Source organism: Mugil cephalus, chromosome 6 (genome assembly GCF_022458985.1).
Source record: "Mugil cephalus isolate CIBA_MC_2020 chromosome 6, CIBA_Mcephalus_1.1, whole genome shotgun sequence".
NCBI classification, from domain to species: domain Eukaryota; kingdom Metazoa; phylum Chordata; class Actinopteri; order Mugiliformes; family Mugilidae; genus Mugil; species Mugil cephalus.
In genome coordinates this window covers 646,928-672,645 of record NC_061775.1, presented here as the reverse complement: position 1 = coordinate 672,645, position 25,718 = coordinate 646,928, and the positions used below count along the sequence as shown (strand labels likewise).

Sequence of the window (25,718 nt, the reverse complement as noted above, 5' to 3'; positions counted from 1 at the left end):
AGATATTATTTTCCTGGCAGCAGAGTTTGCTTTAGTGATCCAGTATTTTTGCCGTAACCTGGACAGCATGTGATTCCTTCCTGCATGCCCTAATTGGTTATGGATATGGCGCAAAATGAGTGTGGCTACATGCAAGTCTTTAGAAAGAATCACTGGATGTTTAGATTCTGCTGACAATGCTGCTTTATCCAACCGACCACCAACTCTGAGGATTCCATTATCCAGCACTGGATCCAGTTTGTACAGTGTGCTTTCTTTGGAGATGGTTTTAAATCCACTCTTGAGTGAGGTGATTTCAGCTTCAAACTTCTGTTTTTGTACATAGAGAATGATGGACTCTTCTGCCTGCACAAGATCTTCAGGAGTCAGACTTTGTCTTTTAAGTGTAGCTTTAAAGTTCTGAACTTTCTTCTCCACTTCTTGATCTTTATTAAGGCCTGCAGAAGCACTAAGCTCCTTCTTCTTCTGCACTAATGTCATAAGCGCTGCTTTGATTTTTAAAAACCAAGCCACAGATGTTCTTATCTTAATCCAGGATGAAAAGTAATTGATCAGCTGGCCGGTGGCCTTTTCCACATCCTGGACAATAGCATTCACTATCAAGTACCTTTTAACCTCTGGGTCATTGTCACAAACCATATCACAGTCCTTTTTCAGATTAGGCCATTCCTCCTCTGGTCTGGAGAGAAACTCAGGTCCATTTAACCATCTCCTGCATGTCAGGAAATCCTGAGCCTTCATCCCTCTTGATGCGTCATCTGCTGGATTTTCTTTTGAACCCACATATCTCCACTGCTCAATATCTGAAGCTTCTCTGATGACAGAGGTTCTGTTTGCTACAAAAGTGTGGAATCGTTTGGTCTCATTTGCGATGTATTTAAGAACTGTTGTGCTGTCTGTCCAGAAAACTGACTTCCTCAGCATAAGTTGCAACGCTTTCCGCAGCATTTTATCAATTCGAACAGCAAGAACTGCAGCTGTGAGTTTCCATCTTGGGAACGTAGTCTGCTTGAGAGGAGCAACTCTAGCCTTTCCCATGAGAAATGCTACCTGTATCTTATGATCCTTTTCCAGTCTCAAGTAAGACACAGTTCCATATCCAACTTGACTGGCATCAGAAAAGTGGTAAAGCTGTGCTGAAACTGGGACTCCAAAGTCTCTGGGTCTAATACAGCGTTCCACCTTGAACTCATCCATTTTTTGAACATCCTGGAACCATTCAGACCATTGCTTAGAGAAGGCATGGGGAATGACTTCATCCCACTTCAGGTTTCTCCTACAGAGCTCCTGCAGCAACAATTTAGCTGGCATACTGAATGGGGCCAAAAATCCCAAAGGGTCATAAAGAGAGCTGACCACAGAAAGAATGCCTCTCCTGGTCTGTGGTTGTTCTCGAACTAAAGTCTTGAACTGAAACATATCAGTCCCAATGCACCATTGTAGCCCAAGTGCTCGCTCTATTGGAAAGTGATCTGAATCCAAATCCAGCTCAATCGTTTTATTTGCTCTCCTTTCCTCCATGACTGACAGCAATACAGTACGGCTGTTGCTGATCAATTTTGAAAGAGTGAATCCTCCTTTTTCACAGAGAGCAGTCAAATCCTTGATCATTTGTACAGCCTCTTCCTCTGAAGCCATAGCTTTCAGGCATTCATCCACATAAAAATTATGTTTCACTGTATTGATCACTTCAGGTGGGAAATGGTGTGCATTGTCTTCTGCTGTTCTCCTCAGAGCATAATTTGCACAACTTGGTGAGGACACCGCACCAAACAGATGAACTCTCATGCGATGTTCCTGTGGAGGCTGTGCAGTATCACCATCTGGCCACCAGAGGAAGCGGAGGAAGTTGATGTGTTTATCTGGGACATGCACTTGGTGAAACATGGCTTTAATGTCTGCCATTAATGCAATAGGTTCCTGCTTGAATCGAATGAGGACTCCAATGAGAGTGTTGGTCAGATCAAGTCCCTGCAGGAGTTGGTAGTTCAGTGATGTCCCTTTATATGTTGCTCCACAATCGAAAACAACTCTCAGCTTGCCTTTTCTGGGATGATAAACTCCATGATGGGGAATATACCACACCTTTCCATCACTTTGTTTTACATGATCCGCAGGCACCACTTCAGCATATCCTTGAGCAATCGTGTCATTTAAGAATGCAGTGTATTCTTCCTTAAATGTGTTGTTCCTATCAAATTTTCTTTTCAGGCTTTGGAGGCGCTGTTCTGCAACACAGCGATTGTTTGGCAGGACACAATCCTCCTGTCGGAAAGGTAAGTCAATACAATAATGTCCTTCAATCATTTCTGCTGTGCTGCTTACAACATTCATGAACTTGACATCTTCTCTGGACATTTCAATCTGCTCCTCAGTTGCTCTCTCATTAAAATCGTGGTTATATTGTTGAACCAACCTGTCTTGAAGATGTTCAATGGAGATTCGGTTGGCTGTTACAGCAGGGCAGCCACTCTTACTCCTACTGCTTGTGCCACGAAGTGGACCAGTAATGACCCAACCAACCCTGGTTCTTGCTGCATAGGGTCCATCATCCTGGCTGTTTATTACCTCCCAAGACTCCATTACTTTTGGGGCATCAGTTCCAATTAAGAGTTCTACACCTGGATCAATATCATGGACCTTTACATCCTTCAGATAAGACCACTGAACAAGATCCTCTTGATGAGGGACATTGAGTGAGGAGACAGGCATGGATCTCTGTGTTAAAACTTGTCTTTTTGCCAGTCACATTTAATTTTCTTGCTCTCTGTGCAAAAAACGTTCCTGAGCTTCCGGGATCCAAAAAAGCCTATGTCTGCACAGTTTTGTTACCCTTGTGGCTCCTAACTTTAACTGCAACAACAGAAAAGATAGAATCATCTTCAGCACTGGCCCAATATGACCACAGGTCTGTGTCATTACAGTTGAAACATTTAGAGAGTTCACAGTTTGTTGTGATTGTTCGGAGGATGTGCCTTTATCCTGCCGCTTAATATGAAGGATTCCTGGGTGCTTTTGGTTACACACATTGCAATCCAAACGACTCCTGCAGTCTTTGCTCATGTGGCCTACTTTCAGGCAACCAAAACATATTCCCTTTTCCTTGGTGAAATTAATCTTATCCCGATGTAATTAATTCTAAACTGAGAACAGTTATCCAGTAAGTGACTACTTTGTAAACAAAACAGACAACTTGGAATTGAGGAGGGCTTGATTTTATTTCCTGTACACAGAGTCATGTCTCCTTTATCGTGGTGACATTAGTATCAAAACTGCTTTCCTTTTTCCTTTGTATGAAATGGCTGGTCTTGGGGGACTTGGATTTGGTGGGTGGTGAGTCTTGAATGTTTCCAAAAAGTGGATCTGAGGCAATTTTGACAGTTTGTCCGAACCTCTATGGAGGTGATCGATACTCTACAATCTCTACGATCGATTGTCTACTTCCATAGCCTCACCAAACTCCTCCCACACCCGAGTTTTTGCCTCAGCGACTGCCCTGGCCGTAGACCGCTTAGTCATTCACAACAGCCACGTCAGCATTGGCGGAGCGGAACATGGCCCATTTGGACTCCATGTCCCCGATGTCCCTCCCCCGGAACGCAGTTGAAGCTCTGTCGGAGGTGGGAGTTAAAGACCATCTTCATAGGTTCTTCCACCAGGCATTCCCAGCAGACCCTCACTATTTGTTTGGGCCTACCAGGTGTGCGTGACGTCTTCCCCTGCCATCTGATACAACTCAGACAACTCTGTCAACTGGTGATCAGTTGACAGCTCTGCTCCTCTCTTCAACTGAATGTCCAGAACATATGGTCACAGGTCAGACAATACGACTACAAAGTCAATCGTCAACCTACGACCTAGGCTGTCATAGTGCCAAGAGCACCGATGAACAACCTTATGTTCGTACATGACACAGAACTCCAATAACACAGAACTCCAATAACTGAACACCACTTCAGATCAGGCAGGCCATTCCTCCCAATCATGCCCGTCCAGGTCACACTATCATTGCCCACATTGTCCCCCAGAAGGACAATGGAGTCCCTGGCTGGGTGCTGGACTGTGCCCCTACCGGAGCCTCCAAAAGAGGCGGGTACTCTGAACTGCTGTTCGGCGCATAAGCGCAAACAACAGTCAGGACCTGTTCACCGACCCGAAGGCGCAGGGAAGCAACCCTTTCGTCCATTCAGGAGAACCCTAACATACAGGCAGAGAGTCTTAAGCTTAAAGCCCACCCCGGCCCTCCGCCTCTCACCCAGAGCAACCCCAGCAAAAAAGAGAGTCCAACCCCTCTCCACGACTTGGGTTCCAGGACCGACACTATGTGTCAAGGTGAGGCCAACTATAGCTAGTTGATAACGCTCAACCTCTTCCACAAGCTCCAGCTCCTTCCCTGCCAGAGGCATGATATTCCATGTTCCAAAAGCCAGTTTCCATAACCGAGGATCAGACCACCAAGGGCCCCCACCTTGGTCTGCTGCCCAATCCACACTGCACCGGACCCTTCCTGGACCTCCTGCGGGTGATGGGCCCACAGGGAGGTGAGTCCATGTAACTGGTCCAGGCCGGACCACCAGGCGCTGGCCCACAAGCCCCTACCCAGGCTACTCCAGGGTGGGGCCCCAGAAGCCCTCCGGGCCGGGTACACTGACTCTCGCTTGTACTTGTCATTTAGGGTCTTCTGAACCGTACTTTGTCTCCACCCTTCACCTAGGACCAATCTGCCTTGGAAGCCCCTACCAGGGGCGAAATACCCCAGACAGCATAGCCCCTAGGGTCATTAGGGCAATGACCTAAACTCCTCCACCACGATAAGGTGACGGTTCAAGGAGGAGAGGAAATCAGCTTGATTTCCTGCCTGTCTGTATCATGTGTTCAGTTTCCTGTTTTTATTATGTTAAGTAAGTTACTTACTTACGGGAAGGTGCAGTGACCGGGTCAGGATTGGAGATGTGGGTGACTGGTGTGACAACCGGTTCAGGATCAGAGATGTGGACAACAGGAACAGCAGTCTGCTAAGGAACAGAGATGTGTAGTAGAGCAATCGGCTCCCCAGGAACAGAAACGTGACATGGAACGACGTGAGGCACTGCGAAGGTCCGGGGCGCAGGCATGGGAGGTGCTGCGAAGGTCCGGGGCGAGGCACGGGAGGTGCTGTGAAGGTCCAGGACGCAGGCACCAGGGGCACTGCGAAGGTCCGGTACATAGGCACATGAGACGCTGCGAAGGTCTGGGCGGAGGCACTGCAAGGAGCCGAGGCTCAGGCATGGGGGGCAGACGAAGGGTCGGAGCGGTGATCACCCTCGCGGTGGAAACAGGGATAGAGGCAGGGATGCAGCCAGCATGCTGAGGACCAGTGACCAGGTGGTTGGCAGACCAACCCGTCTGAAGCTGCCTGCCAGCAGGTCTGCGTCTGTGGCGACCGTGAGGGCCACGCCTCCCTGTCGAGGCCCTCATGGCCAGACGAGTGCCCTCAAAAAGGGGCTGAGACTCTGGTATAAGCCAGGGTTTGTACTCAAGCAAAAGTTCTTTGTAATATGAAATTACTCGCCTCCTTTCCTCTGTCTTATCGAAAATCATAACAATCTCCCACCCCATCCTCCTCAGTAGACTCGCCCTTCACTAGTTCAGCTCAAATCTTTTAAACTTCCTGAAATTAAACAGTAATAAAACTGAAACTGTTGTGTCACCCCATCTACACACTCCAGGGTTGACTGTTTCCCCCTTCTCATCGATAGCTCATCATCCTTGACAGGACTCTTTCATTCAAATCCCACATCTGAAATATTAACCAACTCCTTTTCTCCCTCACCCCCAATGCTGCCTCCATTCTTGTCCACAGTCTTGTCACTTCCTGTCTTTATTACTGCATCTCTCTCCTCTTCAGTCTTCCTCACAAGTTCCTCCATAAGCTCCAACTAGTCCATCCTACAGCAACTTCACTGGTTCCCAATCACACAAAGAATTAAAGTCTAAATCTTTCTGAACACTTTCAAAGCTATCCACAACCTTGCCCCTCCTTTCATGGTGTTACATTTGATAATTACATGTTTACCAGCAAATTATGAATATAATGATAAAGGAATGATAATAATTATTACATCATTGTTACATAACAATTGAATAGTAATAGAGTATGTTCGATAATTAAATAATAATTATTGCATATTATAGTAAGAATATATAAAGTAAAATAATGCTGTCATTAATAATTATTTCACAAGAAAATAATAAAAACAGGAATAACAAAACAAATGGACATACAAAACAATGAATAATTATAGCGACAATAATGAGGATAGTGGGGGATAGTGGAAGGGGAGGAGGAAGGATAGGGAAGACAAATCTCTTATGTGACTGGTTTATTTATTTTATTTTTATTCATTTTTATGAGGTGTCTTGGGCCCCTGCCAACCCACTGGGGACCTCACTGTGGACCAGTCTAATGCTCCCTGCACCCTCCAGCCCCTGCCCCCCGTTTCCCACCCCCAGCCCAGCGGCACGTGTGGCATAACGTTTTTTAGTTGTTGTTGTTCTTGTATGTTTATTTGTTTGTTTTTGTGAATGAACGTGGTGTATTAAAATCAGGGTGTGTGTGATGCATTAAAAACAAGATGGGGATTCTCATATTTGTTTGATTATAATTTTCTTTTCCTTTTTCCTCCTGTTGATGTTAAATGCAAGAAGAATAGCATTGAGCACCAGAGGCCTTAATATTAGGAGATAGCAATAATAATAATAAAAATAATAGCCATCATAGTAATATCTGTCATTCCCCCTCCCCCTCCTTTGATATCTATAGGGTTAGTTGGTTATAGTTATAATAATAATAATAATAAGAAGAAGAAGAAGAAGAAGAAGAATGGAAATGGCATTATCAATAACAACAGCAAGAAATTATTGGAGTGGGCAGTGGAGGACAAATACGTAAATGAGTTATAACTGAGGAAAGGAAAGGAACACTGTAATACTATAATGCATTAGTAAAGATATCTATCTATATAATATAATAACTATGAAGCTACAGGTATGTTTTAAGTTAATGATATTCTGGCTATGAAATTATAATAAGGTGCAAAGACTCAATGTAATAATATTGATACTCCTAGTGGAATTGTGGAACTGGCTCTCAAGCATCATGAAGGCCTGTTTTGTTACGAAAAATTAGGTGACCAAATAGGGAGGGGTTCTCTTGCAAACTATTGATTGGAGTCTTCCATTCCATTCCATCCGAGATGTAGTCAGTTAAAAGATTCTTTCAGTGAGTAATATTTATGATGTGTTTGGACTTGCAGTTCATGAGGATAGTTTTCTTGGCGATGGTTAGGGCCACTAGTAGAAGTTAATTGTTTGGGTTTGTCAGGTTTGTTGCAGAGGCGTTGCCAAGCAAGCAAACGGAGGGAATAAGGGGGATATGGCAACCCAAGAAGACAGAAAGTGATTTGTTCAACAGGTATGCAGTGCCAGAATGCGTGAAGACAAGTGTCCGGTTTATTTTGCATGCAGTTTGTGCAGATTTCTGATGTGGATCCCATTTTTGCCAATTTCTGTCCTGTGTAGTGAATCCTGTTTAGTGTTTTATTTGGTATAAATTGTAAATTTGCATTTCTAGACATTCAGTAAATGTTTCTGCAAATGTGGTTCCAGAAGTCAGAATGTTTCTTATTTGGATGTTTGAATGCTGTTTTATTATGTGTGCATTGATGTTTTATCCATTGATCTGTTCATCTGTTCTTTTCTGTAAACTGTCCAGGGTGCCGGTAGTCCACTGTTATAGTTTGCTAGCGCCATACGATATTGAAGACGAAGAAGAAGAAGAAGAAACAGGGAGGGAGGGGGGAGAGGGAGAGAGAAAGAGGGGGGGGGGGGGGGGTTGCAGGAAAAGACGTCGCCATAGTAACGCACAGAGTAGTCCTCGGTAACAACGGTCTACAGCTAAAACAATCTAGCAGCTATGGAGGGTTCCGATACATACTTGATACGACCTAATCATCAGCACAAGTGAGTGAGTCAAAGTAGTTACATGCAATTTCTAGAACGTAAAAATTAAAAGGTATTGCCGGCGAGTTGTGACTAACGTTAGCTTGTTAGCCATCCACCATGTTTGTGTTTTGTGTGCATATGTGTTTATAGCCTCTCGCCATTGTCCAGTTCTGTTTTTACAGTAACTAAATATTAAATCAAGGACATTTGTCGTTAGTTTTAAGAACGCTGCCACATTATTAACCTTCAAATGCGAACATTTCATTGGGGACAAAGTTTATTACTTATTAACGTATGTGCAACCACATTTTCAACACAGGAAAACTTAAAATCCTCGTCTGCACAGCAGCGCCCACTGGTGGGGCCGTGTCCCTAATGCAAAGACGCCACTGTATATGACTTAAGCGATTGCATATGAAAGATATTTATGGAGTGTGGATCATTGATAGAAATGTTTGCAATCATTACTTGATTTTCAATACCTGCAATTTTCCTCTCCTGTTTCCCCACTGTGTTCCAGGTTTAAGCCAGCCGTTGTGAAGGATTGTGTTCGTGAAATTGTGAGGGAGCGACTTTCTGGGGTGCGGTATGATCCAGAGGAAGTCTCAGAGCTCTCTTGTTCACTGGCAGACTGCGTGAAGAACAAAGTAAAGAGTAAGTGACGCATATTTATTCTGTATAACTCACACAGTGCTCAAAGTAAGTGATTGAACCAAAGTCTTGGTCACTGAATTGCCTATTTATAAAGTCGTGTGCAAACATTTTAGGCAGGTGTGGAAAAAATGCTGTAAACTAAGAATGCTTTCAAAAATGGAAGTGTCAATTGTATATTTTCATCACTTAACAAAATGCAGTGAATGAGAAATGTAATCAATATTTGGTGGGACCACCCTTTCAAGACAGCATCAATTTTTCTAGGTACACTTACACACAGTCTTTGAAGGAACTCAGCTGGTAGGTTGTTCCAAACATCTTGGAGAACTAATCAAAGATCTTCTGTAGATGTAGACTTCCTCAAATCCTTCGGTTTCTTCATGTAATCCCAGACACAGTGATGCACAGATCAGGGATCTGTGAAGGCGATGCCATCACTTTCAGGACTTGTTATTCTTTACGCTGACGATAGTTCTTAATGACCTTGGCTGTACGTTTGGCGTCTTTGTCATGCCGCAGGGTAAATTTGGGGCCAATCATACTCCTCCCTGATTCTATTGCATGTTGGATAAGTATCTGCCCATATTTCTCAGCATTGAAGACACCATTAATCCTGAACAAATCCTCAACGGAGCAATCCTCAGCAGCTTCATTGCTGCCTGCAGACACTCATAATTGTACTCCTCTCTAGCCAATATTTCAAATTTTGACTCATTAGTCCAGAGCACCTGCTGCCATTTTTCTGCACTCCAGTACATGCACAGTCGAGTCTCTTGCCCTTATTTCCATGTCAGGGGTATGGATTTCTGGCTGCAATTCTTCCAGGAAGACCACTTCTGGCCACACTTCTCCGGACAGTAGGTGGGTGTACCTGGGTCCCACTGGTTTCTCACAATTCTGAACTGATGGCTCTGCTGGACATCTTCCGATTTCAAAGGGAAATAAGCTTGATTTGTTTTTCATCTGCTGCACTAAGTTTTCTTGGCTGACTGCTGCATCTACGATCCTAAAGAATCCCTGACTTTGAGCAAGCATACTTATAAGGATTGATAGAATTTGCATTTTGTAAATTGATAAAAAAAACTATATTTTTGAAAGCATTCTTAGTTTAGAACAGTTAATTTACCATTTGTCCTGCAAAAACTTACCTGCATTCACACATTGAGACTGGAGTCTCTTATATACCATTCAATTTCGAGGGATACAGGATCAAAACATGACTAGGGTCATTATAGAGCACCACACACAGATATTCCTAATAAAACATTATTATATTTCAGTCCACCTTCCTCTTCAAAGAGGGGTTTTCCAATGTATAGATGACGTCCTATACTTTGTAAAGACAGCTTGTTTGAAAGAGGAGAAGTTCCTCATAAAACCCCAACTAACCACCAGTCATTTAGGACTGAAGAAGGTATTTGGATGAGTGGCAAACCAGCTTCATGAAACTCGCCATGTCCAATTGCCTTTGTTTCAGCTTTGTTGTTATGGAAAATGTGAAGGATTCATTATTACACAGGATGAGATGTTATAATCCCTTGTGCCAAGATCTGAGGCAAAACACATTTAGAAGCCCAGTCCAACTGAAAAACCAACCAGCAGGCTAGCAGTCAGCTACCAACTAGCAACCAATAAGAAGACACCAGTTTACTATCCTAGCCAATAGCAGTATGTAGTGATAGGATATGCGACTATATGTCAACCAACACTTCTCCCCTCTGCTAAACATAAGGCAAAACACATTTAAAAACCCAGTCCTACTGATAAAAAATAAGCTGACCTGCAGGCAGTCAGCTACCAACTAGCAACCGACAAGCAGACACCAGCTAACTAGCCTAGCCAGTAGATACAGTGGGGGAAATAAGTATTTGATCCCCTGCTGAATTTGTAAGTTTGCCCACTTCCACAGAAATGATCAGACTCTGGTTTTTATGGTTGTTTACTGGTTATGGGTATAGACAGAATATCAGTCGAAAATGCATAAAAAACACACAATCTAAAAGTTATAAATTGTTATGTATTTTATTAAGGGAAATAAGTATTTGATCCCCAAGCACAACACAAGTCAGTACTTTGTAGAGAAACCTTTGTTGGCAAGCACAGCGATGAGACGTTTCTTGTAGTTGGTCACCAGGTTTGCACACAGCGCAGGAGGGATTTTGGCCCATTCATCTTTACAGACAGTCTCTAAATCCTTCAAGTTTCTTGGCTGCCTCTTGGAAACTCGGAGCTTCAGCTCCCTCCACAGGTTTTCGATCGGGTTAAGGTCTGGAGACTGACTAGGCCACTCCATGACCTTAATATGCTTCTTCTTGAGCCACTCCTTTGTTGTCCTGGCAGTATTTTTTGGGTCATTGTCATGTTGGAAAACCCACCCACGAGGCATCTTCAGTGTTCTTGCTGAGGAAAGAAGGTTTTTGTCCAAGATGTTACAGTACATGGCTGCATTCATTGGCCCCATAATGCGGTGAAGTTTCCCTGTACCCTTTGCTGAAAAACAGCCCCAAAACATGATGTTTCCACCTCCATGCTTAACCGTGGGTATGGTGTTCTTTGGGTCATACTCACGTTTTTTCATCCTCCAAACACGGCGGGTCGAGTTAATGCCAAATAGCTCAACTTTGGTTTCGTCAGACCACAGCACTTTCTCCCAAGCCTTCTCTGAGTCATTTAGATGTTCACTGGCAAACTTAAGGCGGGCCTGTACATGTGCCTTCTTGAGCAGGGGGACCTTGCGGGCACTGCAAGAGTTCAATCCATAACGGCGCAGTGTGTTGCCAACTGTTTTCTTGGTGACGGAGGTCCCAACTGCTTCCAGATCATTAACAAGCTCCTGCCGTGTTGTTTTAGGCTGCTCCCTCACCTTTCTCATCATCATCCTCACTCCATGAGGCGAGATTTTTGCGGGGAGCTCCAGACCGAGGACAGTTGATGGTCCTTTTATGGGTCTTCCACTTGCGAATAATGGCACCAATAGTTGTCACCTTCTCACCAAGCCTTTTGCTGATGGTTTTGTAACCTATACCAGCCTTGTGCAGGTCTACAATCTTGTCCCTGACATCTTTTGACAGCTCTTTGGTCTTGCCCATGGTGCTGTAGAAGTTGGAATGTAAGAAACTGATTCTTAGAGCAGGTGTGCTTTATATACATGACGAGTTAAGATCAGGAGTATTGGTAATTAGTTGACTGAGCACAGCTGTGTGCCACATGCGCACCAGCCAATCTGTAGGAGCCTGAATTCTAAGTGAATTGTTGGGGATCAAATACTTATTTCCCTTAATAAAATACATAACAATTTATAACTTTTAGATTGTGTGTTTTTTATGCATTTTCGATTGATATTCTGTCTATACCCATAACCAGTAAACAACCATAAAAACCAGAGTCTGATCATTTCTATGGAAGTGGGCAAACTTACAAATTCAGCAGGGGATCAAATACTTATTTCCCCCACTGTAGTATGCAGCACATCATTGGGGTTTTTGTTTCGTTAAGTTAGGCCCACAACACCTCAATAAGGCTTAACAGTGAGTTCCAGCATCCTGGAGTCACTGCCCTCCATGCTACCACCACACAAGCGTATGACTTTCAACCGAGGGATTAGCGTAGCCCTAATACTAACTATTAAAACTACTTAGCTAGCCTTACCTTTAGCATGCTCCCCAGCTAGCATGTTTCCTCCTTAGCCACAGCCACTCACTTGCTTGCTCTACTGCCAGGGAAATGTTGTTTACTGCAACCCTCTGTTCTCTCCTGCGAATGCCCAGCTCAGACAGGAGAGCAGTGATGGATTCTGCCACGAATCCACAGCAACCGACCTCAACAGGCTACACAGGGGCACTCCACCCTCGCTGAGGGTATTATACTCAGTCATAATAGTTAGCAGGAACAAGTGGACTCCAACTAGAAAAGTTGAACATTCCATAGTGCTTTTTTGTTTTGTTTTTTGTTTTTTTAATTTTGAGATCTTTTGGAGATTGTTCATCATTTAAAGGCCTCAGGGTCTCCAAACGGTCCTGTCCCACCTCAATTATTTAAAGACATTTCCCCCTCCCTGGTAGGGCCATCTTTTCTCACAGTTGTAAATAGCAATCTGCCCCAATGTGTTGTCCCTGAAAATTTTAAACATGCAGTGGTGCAACCTGATTAAAAACTGGTCTAGATTCTACTGTTCTCACAAAATACAGGCCTTTCTCTAAATGGCCTTCCTGGAAGGGAACAATATTTTCAAGGTCTTCCAGTCCGGTTTGAAATAGTCTTGTTGAATTTTTAATCGTGTAACTTTGACTCACTTTGGTGGTTTTTAAAGTGCTTTGTAAGTGCTTTATATGTATTGCATAGTAAATACAGCATATTATTGTTCACTTCTGTTTTGTTGTTCAGTTTGATTCACATAAATACCCCTTTTTTCTTTTTGTGCGCAGATGCAGGATTTGACAGATATAAGCTTGTCGTTCAGGTGGTCATTGGAGAACAGCGTGGACAAGGAGTCAAGTAAGTAATTGTACGGTCCTAGTAAGCACAAAAATAGCTGCTAGAGTTTATAAAAATAGTTTATTTTAGAGGGAATTCTCTTGTACCCCTGAAAAGGAGACTCAGAGGCAGGCAGAGCTGGCAAAACAGACACTTTAATTTCAGAAAAACCACGCAAATTTAAATGTAAATAAACTGCAGGATATGTTCAAAGTCTTTCTGATGTTCTACCTAAGTGTGTACCAAATGTAGCTTAACTCTTCTTTTGATTTTACTACAATATACAATGTTTCTTTAGAAAGCACATTAGAACTTGTGTCTTTTTTTTCTACAGGATATCTTCCAGGTGTTTGTGGGATGCTGACACAGACAACTATGCAGAAGATGTTTTCATGAATGTAAGTGTTGCTTACTTAGATGATCTTTTTTCAGAGACCATCTTTCAATTAACTGTTATTTTCCTCATTAGGGCAGCCTCTTCTGTGTGGTAGCAGTTTTTGGAAGCTATTACTACTGAGGACAAAAGGATCAGCTGAAGAGACGTAAGGTGAATATTATGGGACTGCCAGCTGGAAGTATTTCAGGTCTGTGGTGCTCCTGAGTGATGCCATACTGTATGTAATTTGTTCTTTTTTGTCTCTACACAGATACCATTCTTTGTGGAAGCAAGGCATATTTGTGGCAATGTAGTGACGCTATGAAGAACAGTCTCACTGGGATTTCATCACATTAATGTCTTCTGTGACAAATTTTGTCAAGTTTTATGTCAAAACATGCACATTTCAAGTCCTTAAATTTTGCTAAGCTACTCCTCAAAGTTGAAAAGTGTGTTATTTACTGGAGAAGGCGGTTTGCTTACACCAGCCTTCCTACATTTGATTTGATGTAAAAAAAAAAAAAAAAAAAAAAAAAAAAAAGCATAGTAACAATGGCATAGTAACAATAGACTTTCATAGCCTCCATTTGCGGATAAATGGACAAAGTCTTCCAGATGGACAGGGTAGGTTAGGCTGCATGTGTAACTGATGTGAATATTGTGATAGAGTATTTGTGGATATTTGATAGAATTACGGTAAATCCAAAATGTGTCTGGATTTGGCCATATTCATATTAGAAACAAACAATTAACTTACTTGCTTCAAGCTGGGTATCACTTGCTATGCTACTGCTTGTATTTAAACATACATTACATCCATACTCTTACACCACAGCATTAAGTCTGTTCTGACATTCTACGTCATATAAAGTGACCAAAAATGTACAGTATATGATGGCATTTTGGAATTTTTCAAAATTCTGATGGTATCATGGTATCACAGTTTTTTTTTTTCCACGTTTAATCACATGTTCACAACATTTCTTACAGGTTGAAAGAGGCATTAACGCAATAGACTGACTAAGGATGGACCATTTTACAGTCATGATAAAGTAAATATCAGACAAATCCCACACTAGTAGTAAAAGAGGTTTGCATGGCCCTGTGTTAGCACTGCCAGCTGATGTGGAAATCCAGGGACAACTCAGAGATGTTATCAAGATGAAATTAAGTAACGGGGACAATTAGTTTAATTTATTTTGACTTATTTATTTATATTCAAACATATTTAAACTGCTACGTCTGAAATGTCAGTTACAGTGTGACTGGCTATCGTAATATGTATGTCTGTGCGCTAAACATTTTTTTTTCTCATTCATAAAGCTAAAAATGAGAACACTTTCAGGGACAGCTATAGCCAGGGGCCAGGTCATCCAAACGGGGACTGTCCCCAGAAAAAGCACGGACGCCAGAGGCCTATATCAAGAAGCGAGCTCAACTTACCTGGCGTTACTCCCAACCTATCCAGCTGATTCTATCCACAACAATGACAATCTGGATAAGCGGTATCATGACGCTGGTTATCAACTCTGTAACTTAACCCAGGTTTGTCTTGTTGTGAATCGGTGAACGCGCACATATAAGGGCGAGTTCCAAGGCAGCGGACCAATCCCAGTCATAAGCGCTGATCCGCTAGCAAAACTGACACCATACTTCTTCTGTGAGGAGCAAAGATTGATTCTCTTCAAATATGAAGAAAAGGTCAATCTCATTGAAAAGTCAAACACCGTGGCTGCATCAAAGAGATGCCAAATGGCATGGCAAAGGATTGCAGACTGCATAAATGTGTAAATTACGCATCAATGGCTCAATTAGTTTACATTTAACGATGCCACGAAACCCAATCACTGTGCTGTATAGATGAATTGCGTGTATGACAATTCATCTCATTCCCCCAGATGTAACCCCTCTGGAGTAAAAAGAACGTGGGACAAACCAAGCACAAAAACATAATTTCATGTGGTGAGTTGGACTTCTTAATTCCATAATGTTATCTCATCTCATCTCATCTTCCATACCGCGTACACCCTGGACAGGTCGCCGGCCTATCACAGAGCTCCATAATGTTATGTGGGCTACAACAAAGCTGGAAGCTGATGCCACAGTTGTTAGCCTGAATGAAATTATCCTGATTTTGAGCTGTGTTTTGAGCTTAGCAGGCACAAATAGCAAAAATATACTCTTCTATGTGTGGTTACCTCCTGGAAGATGAGTTCACGCCATAACGCTCTTCTCACGATTTGGGCTCCAATCTCAATCGGGTCTTCAATGAAAGGGCACGTCATTCTTTCCTAAATAGGTGATTGGCCAGTGGGTGGAGCCTTTTATTGGATTAAGATCAGTCCTGAAAATTACTCTGACACGAAGCAGGTTAGCCGTTCAGTGTAAGTTAACATGGTAAGTTACCTTGATGAGAATAAATCCAGTTTCGTGATAACGGAAACCCAGGGTTAACCCTGAATTTACCTCACTAACTCCGTAATCCTGCTTTGTGATACAGGCCTCTGGTCACCTAAAAATAAAACAAAAACAACAACAACAACCAACACGGCACATTTTTTTTGGCATGAGTCTGCTGCTTCACTTTTTGGACTTTTCCATCTTCACCACACCTCGCAGTGACGCATTTGCACCATGCATGATTAGAAGTGCTACATTGAAAATGGTCCAGCCTGAAACAGTGTCTTGCGGTGCAAAGTTAGGAACACCATGTAATTAAATACACAGGTATGCCAGTATATTAAATTTAAATTCATAGCGGAAAAAATACCAGTATTTCAACCGGTACGGACCAGTATACCGCCCAGCCCTAAAAGTAGGCCTTTATGACCTATGCCAAGAGCTAGCTCTGTCTAGCAGACCTGCGGGATAGATGGGTTCCAAGTATTGATGACTGCAGCATTGGTGTTTATCTAGTACTTTTACATTCTCTCCTCACCAGTATTGTTATTATTAGTTATTGTTGTTTTCCACATTTTTTATTTTAAAGGTTCAGTGAACAGTGTGCTGGATGTTGGTGCTAGGATGGAACTGCCTAGCTTGTTAAGATGAACCCCGTCAGTGCGGAAGAGTGGAGGTCTATTCCAGAAAATGTTAAAATTGTCAATAAAGTTGATCCCGCGTGCGCCACAGAACGACAGCCAGGAATTGAGGCTGAGAGGGCAACTGGACCGCTTGACATTCTGAGAGAGCACTGGCAGCGGACCACTGATAAAAAACAGACTTTCCACAGTGCCTTAGAAAGATAAAAAGAACTTTGTAGTCTCTTTTTGTGAATTCAGACTGGCAACGAGCTGTGTCACTGTGACCTACGTGAATAATGATGTGGTGGATGGAAGAAGGAAGAGACTGCAGGAGAGCTGAATTTTATCTGCGATGTCAGCGACGGTGGCTCTGGGGAGACAGTGAGTGACTGCATTGAAGAAGCGGATGCCTCTGGTGATGCTGTCGCCAATTATCAGGATAGTTGGAGCAAAGATTGGGCGTGGTGTTGGACAAGTCGGGGAGATTAGCGGGGAGTGGAAGCTGAGACTTCCAGATGTTTCAGGTAGGGGACATCACACTGGAGGCACGGCACTGATGTCGCCTCCGCTGCCAAGACGGTGTGTCGTGGCATCGGTGGGCACAGCGGAGCTCCTGCAAGCTGCCTCTCACAGTAGTCTCCTGCGAGAGGCTGAGGACAACATCCAGAAAGCGGAGCAGTAGGCTGGACATCCACGGGAGGAATTTCTGTACCTCCAGACAACAGTGGGGAGGGAGCCCGTGCATCAGTGGCAAGCCATGCCATGACACCACCACTTGCCCGGCATTGAAGGGTAACAGGGAACTAGTTGGCACTGGAGAGGAGACCGCCTATTCCACAGGTTAGGAGGCCATGGAAGCTCCGGTGGCAGGCCGGGTCAGAGCCCCAACTACTCACCCGGGTGCTTGGGTGGGAGCCTTGGCAGGCTGGGGCGGAGACTCGGCCGGATGGCTGGGTTGGAGCCCTGGGAGCTCCTGCAGCTGGCGGGGATGAGGAGGCCACAGCATAAGGCCAGCTTTCTGCCAAGACACAACAGAGCCTCAAAGCGGTTGGAGAGGGCAAGGCAAACTGAAGGGACATCTTTGTCAGTGTATTTTTTTCTGTCTCAGATGAGGATTATGGAGTTCCAATTTGGAACTCAATTCCTCCGTCAGTCGGCGGATGTCCTCCTTGGGGTGAGTACTAATTTTATTTTGTTCGCTTAGTTCTGCATCTTTGCCTGGATCAGAAGCCGTGTCCAGGTGGGAGAGCTGTATGGGTGCGGTGTGGTCTGGGGCATTCGGAGTTTGCGTTTGCGTTTGCATTCACGTCTATGTGGTCGCCATGTTCGCTGATCAGTATGGAGGTGCTAATTAATAGAAAGACTTCTTTAAGTGATTTAGTTGGAATCCTTCTACCCAATAGATCTTATTAAGCTTGTGACATAGCCACAAGTGAAGGAGGTAACAGGCGGTAGAGCTGTCATTACAGAGCTGCTGTCTGTCTGGTCAGGTGATCTGCACACAGGTGAGCAGTGGGGGAGGGGAGAACAATCAGGTTGTCTTTTTCTTGTTTGTGCCAGAACAGAGGGCAGACCAGTGTCTGCTTCAGACTTTTTCCAACCTCCGACCAGCACGCTTTACCTCCTCTGTAGACATTAGTGGAGATAGGATAAAAAGGTGACTGTGTCCCCAGAGAGTGTGAGGTTTCAGGTAAGAGTAGTATAACATTAGATTAACTTGCATACTTACATTGGCACATAGGCATTCACACATTATACATATATTGACTTGCATACCTACACACATACATACTGAGCACACATACGGAGAAACAAGCATTTTATACAACCATTGTCACCACAGCCGCTAGTTGCAAGAGCATTTCACTTTTGTTATTTTCAATCACCCAAAAGCATTATATCTAAAACTTACAGTATTATATGAAGGCACAACCACATAAGCATATCATTTTATTGAAAGAATATAAATCAAGCATTTCAAAATGCGCATACTGTAAATCCTTTGTTGTTAAACTGCACCTCACTGTTTCACAACCCTTTGCGCTGTTTCCTGTGAGTGCCATGTATACTTTTATCCAGCAGATGTCGCTACATTTAATTGTATCAAATGTTTCGAAACAATGAATAACTTCAACACAATTGCTTGAGAAAGATTCAGTGTTTCAGAAAGCTTCGGTTTCTCCATCACTACGTAGGGATGTTGACATTGCGTCTTACAATTGGTTGGACAACAGGAAGAAGCGGAAGAGAGGTTAGCAGTTAGCAGTAGTTATCGAGACTGTTGATGAAAAATACTCAAAGTCCTTATTTCAAAGTTTGCTGTAGTGGAGCGTTTATTGGTATACCGGTATATGGTGAGCTTACAGACACAGAGTGTAGGTCTGGGAAAGTAAGCCAACCCAGAGCGCTGGAAATGTACCACATTTATACAGATACAACAAAGAAAAGGGGTGGGGGTTATGGAGTCATTGCTAAGTGATAAAAGGAGGGGAGTAGGTTATATGCAAATGGAAAGGTCTTGTAGTGTGTAGTCAAAAGGACTTGAACACTAGGGGGTAGGAGACAGTCCAGACGTCACTGAATTACCTGGTTACCTAAAGTCACATGAGAGTGTAATCCTTTGGACAACAGCAACAGCATAACAAAGCATGTGTATTCCGAGGTGTATGGAATCAAACAAAGATGTACCTAAATTGTTATTCTTCAACAAGACAGGCAACTTATTGCTTGAGCTGATCTGGTAGGACCCTTTTTTTTTTGTTGTTGTTTTTTTTTTGTTGCAATTATTCAAGGCTTTTATAATAATGATGTTCTGTTTTGTGAGTCAATGTTGACATACGCCTGAAATAGCTTCTTGGCTAACTTTGTTTAATTGCAACAGGTGTTTGTTGTTTATGGATGTGCACTGTATGTGCTTATACTAAGTTCTAAGTAGAGCTTCAAAATGCAAAAAGATGCAAAAACTTGACCATCTGACCTGCTACCATGAAGTATTGCAGATGCTCTCCTCGCTGCTGTCTCCATCTGGAGTTTCTGGTTTCAACTTTATTCATTTTTGTGCTTGAGAAAGATAGTTAATGCAACATGTCGGGGAAGGACAAAGTTGTTTGCCAAGACATTGACGCAATTGCAGAGACTTTACTACAAAAACAGCAAAGCTACCTCGAGCCGCTCTTTGCCCAGATTCAACAGGTGGGGATTGAGAACAATAAAAAGCTAAGTGCTATCCATACACAACTAGCAATAACTGCTAGCCTTGCATCAATAAGATCTGATATGGATAAACTTAAAACCACGACAGAGAGCAATTCAAGTACTCTTGTGAGTCACGGACAGGTCTTTGGAGAGCTCGAGATGAAGTTAGCGGATATGGAGGACAGAAACAGGCGGTGTAATGTTTGCATTATTGGAGTGAAAGAGGGGCTGGAAGGCGCTAATGCCGTTCAATATCTCATACAGTCTCTACCCGAGTGGTTCTCGGAGCTTGCGGACATGCAGGTTGAGATCATGAGTGCTCACCAAATTTACAGTGACACTCAAAAGAGGAATGTTGCTAACTGTACACTGATTTTCAACATGCTTCGCTACACGACCCGGCTGGCCATTCTGTGTGCAGCCAGGAAAATTCCTCTTTCCATCAAAGGCCGCAAGATTCGTTTCTCTCCGGATTACAGTAACTAACCCATCAAGCGCCGCCAAGCCTTCCGTCAAGCGATGGATTCAGCTCGGGCCAAGGGTTTGGAGTTTTTCCTACTGTATCCTGCGACTTTGAAGATCAAGGACGGCGGGCAGTACTGAGCATTTACCACCACCAGGGATGCGGAGAAGTACGTGAACGAGGCTACCCTTCCAGCATCCGCATCAGCTGGGATACCTGAGGAGTCGGAAACCTCACCGGAGTCTGCTGTAGATTGAGACGACCCGATGTGATATCTAGGTCATGATGGACAGTTTGTTTATTACTTTCATAGTAACAGCCAGGCTAAGAAATAATATGGACCCATTTTTTTTTTTGTTTTGTTTTGTTTTTGCCATTATTCATGGCTGTTATAAATAATGATGTTCTGTTTTGTGAATCAATGACGAGTGTTGACATACGCCTGAAATAGCTACTTGGCTAACTTTGTTTAATTTCTACAGGTGTTTGGTGTTTATGGGTGTGCACTGTGTGTGCTTGTACTTAAGTTGGAATACTAGTTATTGGTCCAACCATATTTTTCTGGGCTGCTGTTCTTTTCGCTGCCCCATATCCACTTTTGATCACAGACCTACTATGTTTGTTGGCCCTTTGGCCGGTATGCTTTTTCTTCTCCCCCTGCCGCCCTTTTCTGTGGTTATGTCTTCCATGTCTTATCTTTGGATACAGTATTGCTGAGGTTTTATGAAGCAGAAGGTGATGGTGGCAGCTTAATGCTCTAACAAATGTGCATTCTCTTACAACACAGCTTTTTTGGTAATGGGTAAGCTTTCTTTTTTAGTTTGGAACTGTAGTGGGCTGAATACCCCTCACAAACGCACAAGCTCTTTGAGTTTACTGAAAAGGAGAAATGTTGACATTGCATTACTACCCGAATCTCATTTACTGCATGTTGATACAGGCCATCTGGCAAATAGATTTTATCATACAATTGCATCTCCCTCAGCTACCACAAAAACAAAAGATGTATCCTTTGTTTTTAGAAGGAATCTTCCAATTAAGTTTCTATCTTCTTGGTCAGATGATGCAGGAAGAATTGTGATTGCCACAATTGAACTTCACTCAAGGAAAATAGCTTTAGTCTCAGTTTATGCATCCAATGTTTATGATGGCTCTTTCTTTAACACACTCACCAACAAAATGTTGGAGCTAACTGATTACTTTTTTGTTGTTGGTGCAGACTTTAATGCAGTGTGGGACCCAGTTGTGGATAGATCGAGTCCAGGAGCTTCAGGGGAGCAGTCCCACGCCATGAATTCCTTAAAATTGTTGGCTGGCAGTCTAGGGCTCATAGACATTTGGAGATTAGTTAATCCCACTTCTAAGGATTTTACTTTCTTTTCAGGCAGAAATAAATCTTTCTCGAGAATTGATTTTCTCTTTGTATCCCCTCAGTTTTTCCACTCCATTGACAAGGCAGTGTTGCTCCCGATAGCTCTATCCGACCACGAAGGCGTCCCTTGCTTCACCACTCTTGGTCATCTGTCCAAACGTGCAGCTAGATGGCGTTTTAATACCTCTTTATTAAAAAATTAATCTTACATTAAGCAGTTCACATCTGAATTTAAGATTTTTGCATAAATGCTGGTTCTGTAGAGGACCCCAGAATTATGTGCGATGCAATCAAAGGGTTCATTATGAGTAATACTATATTATTCTGTTCCAACACACATAATGCTAAGTCACTTGAATTACGAAATCTTGAAGCTGAATACACTAGGTTGGAATCCAAGAACAAGTGGCGTTGGAACGAACTTTGATCAGGAAGGAAATTAACAATATCTTCAAACAAAAACCTGAATTTCAGATCCACAGGACAAGACAGCGTTATTATTTTCATGGTGCCAGGCCTAGCCACTTGCTAGCCATGAGAATCAGGACTAGTGAATACTTTGCTGACATACTAGCTATTAAGTCTGCTGATGGCACTATTAGCACAAAACCCAAAGAGATAAATGAAACATTCCAAACTTTTTATCCTAATTTATATCAATCTGAGGTTACACTAGATAAAAACCATTGTAGCAGATGGCTGAATCAGTTAGACTTGCCTCAACTCTCTGGGGAGGAGACTGCTGACCTAAGTAAATCCATTTCTGCAGAGCAAATTTCTGCAATTCAAAATCTCACCATTCCATATTGAATCACCAGGGATTGATGGGATCCCCCCAGAATTCTATGCAACTTTCTGGGATCTATTAGGACCCTTTCTTCTTGAAATTATTATTTTTTCTGTTAAAAAGGGTGGTTTCTCTAGGGATGTCAATACTACTCTTATCTCCGTACTTTTGAAAAAAGATAAGGACCCCACAGCTCCAGTTATCGTCCTCTCAGCCTTTTAAATGCAGACTTTGCAAAACTTTTAGCCCGCAGCCTAGAGTCCCATATGCCAAAATTAGTGAACTGTGATCAAACAGGCTTCATTAAATCAAGATTAGCAGCAGATTCTTCATATTGTTGATGCTGCTGGAATCAGTGATACACTGATCAATCATTTCTCTTGATGCAGTGAAAGCCTAGAATGGGCTTTCCTATAGCCTATTTGGAGACGATGGGCTTTGGTGCCACTTATTATTGGAATGATTCAAGTTTTGTATTCAAACCCCTTTGCAAGAGTACTAACGTGCACTCTCTCCTCTTTGTTTTCAGTTCCAAGATCCTCACGACAAGGCTGTCCATTGAGTCCTGCATTGTTTGTTCTATCTCTTGAGCCTCTTGCCCAAACTATTTGGCTGTCCAATATGATATCCCCCATATGTATCCACAATACACAGCATCACCTTTCATTATTTGCTGATGATCTGTTGGTGTTCTAAGAGAATCCATCTCAATCTTTTCCTAACCTTTTGTCCATTTGTGCCTCTTTCTTTCTTCAATTGGTCGAAGTCTGCATTGTTACATTTAAACGACTCAACAGTGTCTGTTAGTATTCCCAGAGTTAAACAATTTAAATATCTAGGCATTGAGGTATTCCCATCTTTAAACCAGATGATTAAACACAACTACTCAGTCGCTCTCACCAATGTCTTGAAGAACTTGGAGGGATGGACATGCCTCCCCATGTCTATTCAAGCCCGTATCTCTGTGATAAAAATGAATATCCTGCCCAGGATTAACTTTGTCAGCTCTATGTTTCCTCTCTCCCCTCCATCAGATTACTGGACTAAACTACAGTCTGCTGTATCTAAATTTGTGTGGAAAGGTAGGCGACCAAGATTAAAGATGTCTGTACTACAGTGGAGAAACGAAGATGGTGGCCTTTCTGTCCCTAACTTCAAACTGTATTTCTGGTCGTTTGTCCTAAGGCCTCTCCTTACCTGGTTTAATCCGCATACTCCTATCGCTTGGCGTAATTTAGAGAGTTCATTGTTAATGCTGTGGTCCCTACGCAACATACTTTTTGCTAATATCTCTAACAAACAGTGCCAGCTGCGCTTTAGTCTTATAGTTTCTTATCTTATAAGGACCTGGAGACTGATTAAAGCATATCGTCGTATATTAACTAATTGGCATACCCTCTCACCAATATTTAACAATAAGGCACTTCTAATTGGGGGAAGACCTGTATCAGCTCCGCAGTGGGAGCTAAGGGGAGTTCATTTTCTTAAATATATTTTATTCTTTCTTCTCTTTTATGGTCTGCTCTCTTTCTCTAACATTCAAAGTGCATTCAGCCTGCCACTTTCCTCCTTTTTCTTTTATTTACAGCTAAGATCAGCGCTCAAGGCATATGGTGTCCCCTGGCATGGTCCCTCGGGTATGGTATCGAGTCTCTACAGGTTTTTGGTGGTACCTGAATGTGTTTGATTCCCTGTACAATGTCTCTGGGAACAATGTTGCATCTAAACTTTCGGTCTTGATCCATGATGTGGTACCAGTAGCGCTGAATGCTTTGATTCTGAATGACCTGTCACGCCTTCAACTGATTAAAAGCCAGAAGCGTGCAGTGTTTGTTGGCCTAACAGTTGCTAAGAAGATGATTGCAACTCGCTGGAAGCCATCTCATGATTTGTCTACTCGAACTTGGACAGTTTCCTTTTTGGATGTCTTATATATGGAACTCCAAAAAATTTGGACACTTGGCACAATATTGCTCTATCTCTGAAACAGATGCTGTAATCTCTGTTATGTCTATGTCCCTCTATTTGTTTGTCTTGTCTTTCATGTTTGTATTGTGTTCTTATATATCATTGTATGTACTTTGTTTCGTGTCCCCTTTTTTTTTTTTTGGAAAAATGGGCCTGAAAGAGTGGCTGCGTGTTGCTGGTGGCTCTGTGAAGAATAACCTTTTTGGGTTATTCTTAGTGTGTTAATGGTTGCTTTTTGTCTGACTTGTTGGGGTTTTTTTCTACCCAAAATGGTTTTTGGTCGTTTTTGTCTTTTTGTGCTGTTTTTTTGTTTGTCTGTTTGTTTTTTCTGGACTTTTAGTTTTTTGGTTGTGTTGTTGGTCGTTGGCTGCAGAGTTCTGTGGAGTGGCCATTGTGTCTTTTAGTGTATTGTTGCAAATTCTTGCTATTGGCTGCTAGCGCTGTCCATGTCCCCTGAGCTGCCCGGAGTGAGGGCGAAGTGCTGTGAATGCCAGGCTGAGAATCCCACTAAACCTCTGAAGAAGTCCTGGGGATCATGAGGTCTTTGGCAGAGGGATCAATGCGCTGTGTGCATTTGATGGGACCCACAGCACATCTGTGCCCGGATTCAGACTCTATGGGCGGACATGCTCCGTTTGAATTTACATCCCACCCTCACAATGCCATTGACGCCATTTGACATGATGCCTCTTTTGCTATGCAACTGATCAAGAAGCCAAACACCTCAGACACTGTTTTTGCCAACTTGTATGTAGGCCTAATACTAATTCTGTACATGTTTTGATTACATTGTTTATTTTTATTTTTCTTTAATTTAATCTCATTTGTTTTAAATTTCTTGTGGTTTTTTGTGTTGTTTACGTCATGGACATGGACATGAAATCGTGTGGGGTTGTTTGGACAAAAATCAGAGCTCAATGTTCCTAACAGGAGTGGAAGATAAAAAATAAAAAAAAAGATATTGTAAATAAATGTAAAAATAAAACATCTGCTGACTGTACTAACATCAATATGAAAAAAGGGTCATTGAGGGTATTTAAACCATTAACATACATCTGTAACATCAAATATAACACCATTAATGATGTATTAATGTGTTTGTATTGATTTGTATAAGGAGAGTTATGGGTCCCAGACAGTTCTAGAGAAGCAGCAGCGAAGCGTGTAAGACTGCAACTCTGCTTCCTGTTCTGAACTCTGGGTTGTCATTGTTTTGGGGGGTTAATAAAATCAGGCAAATCCCTAGAGATAAGAGAAGCACCCGCCAGGGTGGGGTGAACTCCATCTCGCCTAATCAGACCAGGCTTTCCTCAAAAAGAGTTCCAATTATCAACGTAGGCCATGACATTAGCTGGGCACCACCTAGACAACAAGCGGAGGAACGATGACATGCGACTAAACATGTCATCATGTCATGACATGTC

The 25,718-nt window shown here is 42.7% G+C and overlaps 2 protein-coding genes across 3 annotated transcripts; both read left to right on the top strand.

Moving 5' to 3' along the window:
• The first annotated feature begins 7,865 nt into the window (after positions 1–7,865).
• dynlt2b (dynein light chain Tctex-type 2B) lies at positions 7,866–13,927 on the top strand. Of its 2 annotated transcripts, none has more exons than XM_047587841.1 (6): positions 7,866–8,001; positions 8,504–8,637; positions 13,062–13,131; positions 13,445–13,508; positions 13,580–13,652; positions 13,758–13,927. In XM_047587841.1, the coding sequence occupies exons 1-5, from the start codon at positions 7,955–7,957 to the stop codon at positions 13,625–13,627; spliced, it is 363 nt and encodes a 120-aa protein (XP_047443797.1). In that variant the 5' UTR covers positions 7,866–7,954; the 3' UTR covers positions 13,628–13,652; positions 13,758–13,927. The 2 variants fall into 2 exon arrangements, with proteins under 2 accessions (XP_047443797.1, XP_047443796.1); XM_047587840.1 differs by having other exon boundaries at positions 13,580–13,657.
• A 487-nt stretch (positions 13,928–14,414) lies between these two features.
• LOC125009675 (LINE-1 retrotransposable element ORF2 protein) lies at positions 14,415–25,718 on the top strand. The gene is made up of 2 exons (XM_047587834.1): positions 14,415–15,448; positions 22,856–25,718. Exon 2 carries the CDS (start codon positions 23,003–23,005, stop codon positions 24,011–24,013), a length of 1,011 nt encoding a protein of 336 aa, XP_047443790.1. The 5' UTR covers positions 14,415–15,448; positions 22,856–23,002; the 3' UTR covers positions 24,014–25,718.

Excerpts from the sequence above, each read along its gene's own strand:
- dynlt2b (XM_047587841.1), top strand. The coding sequence starts at position 7,955 with ATGGAGGGTTCCGATACATACTTGATACGACCTAATCATCAGCACAA. Across the intron at positions 8,002-8,503 it reads CGACCTAATCATCAGCACAA|GTTTAAGCCAGCCGTTGTGA; the intron begins GTGAGTGAGTCA and ends ACTGTGTTCCAG. Across the intron at positions 13,132-13,444 it reads CAGCGTGGACAAGGAGTCAA|GATATCTTCCAGGTGTTTGT; the intron begins GTAAGTAATTGT and ends TTTTTTCTACAG.
- LOC125009675 (XM_047587834.1), top strand. The coding sequence starts at position 23,003 with ATGATCTGTTGGTGTTCTAAGAGAATCCATCTCAATCTTTTCCTAACC.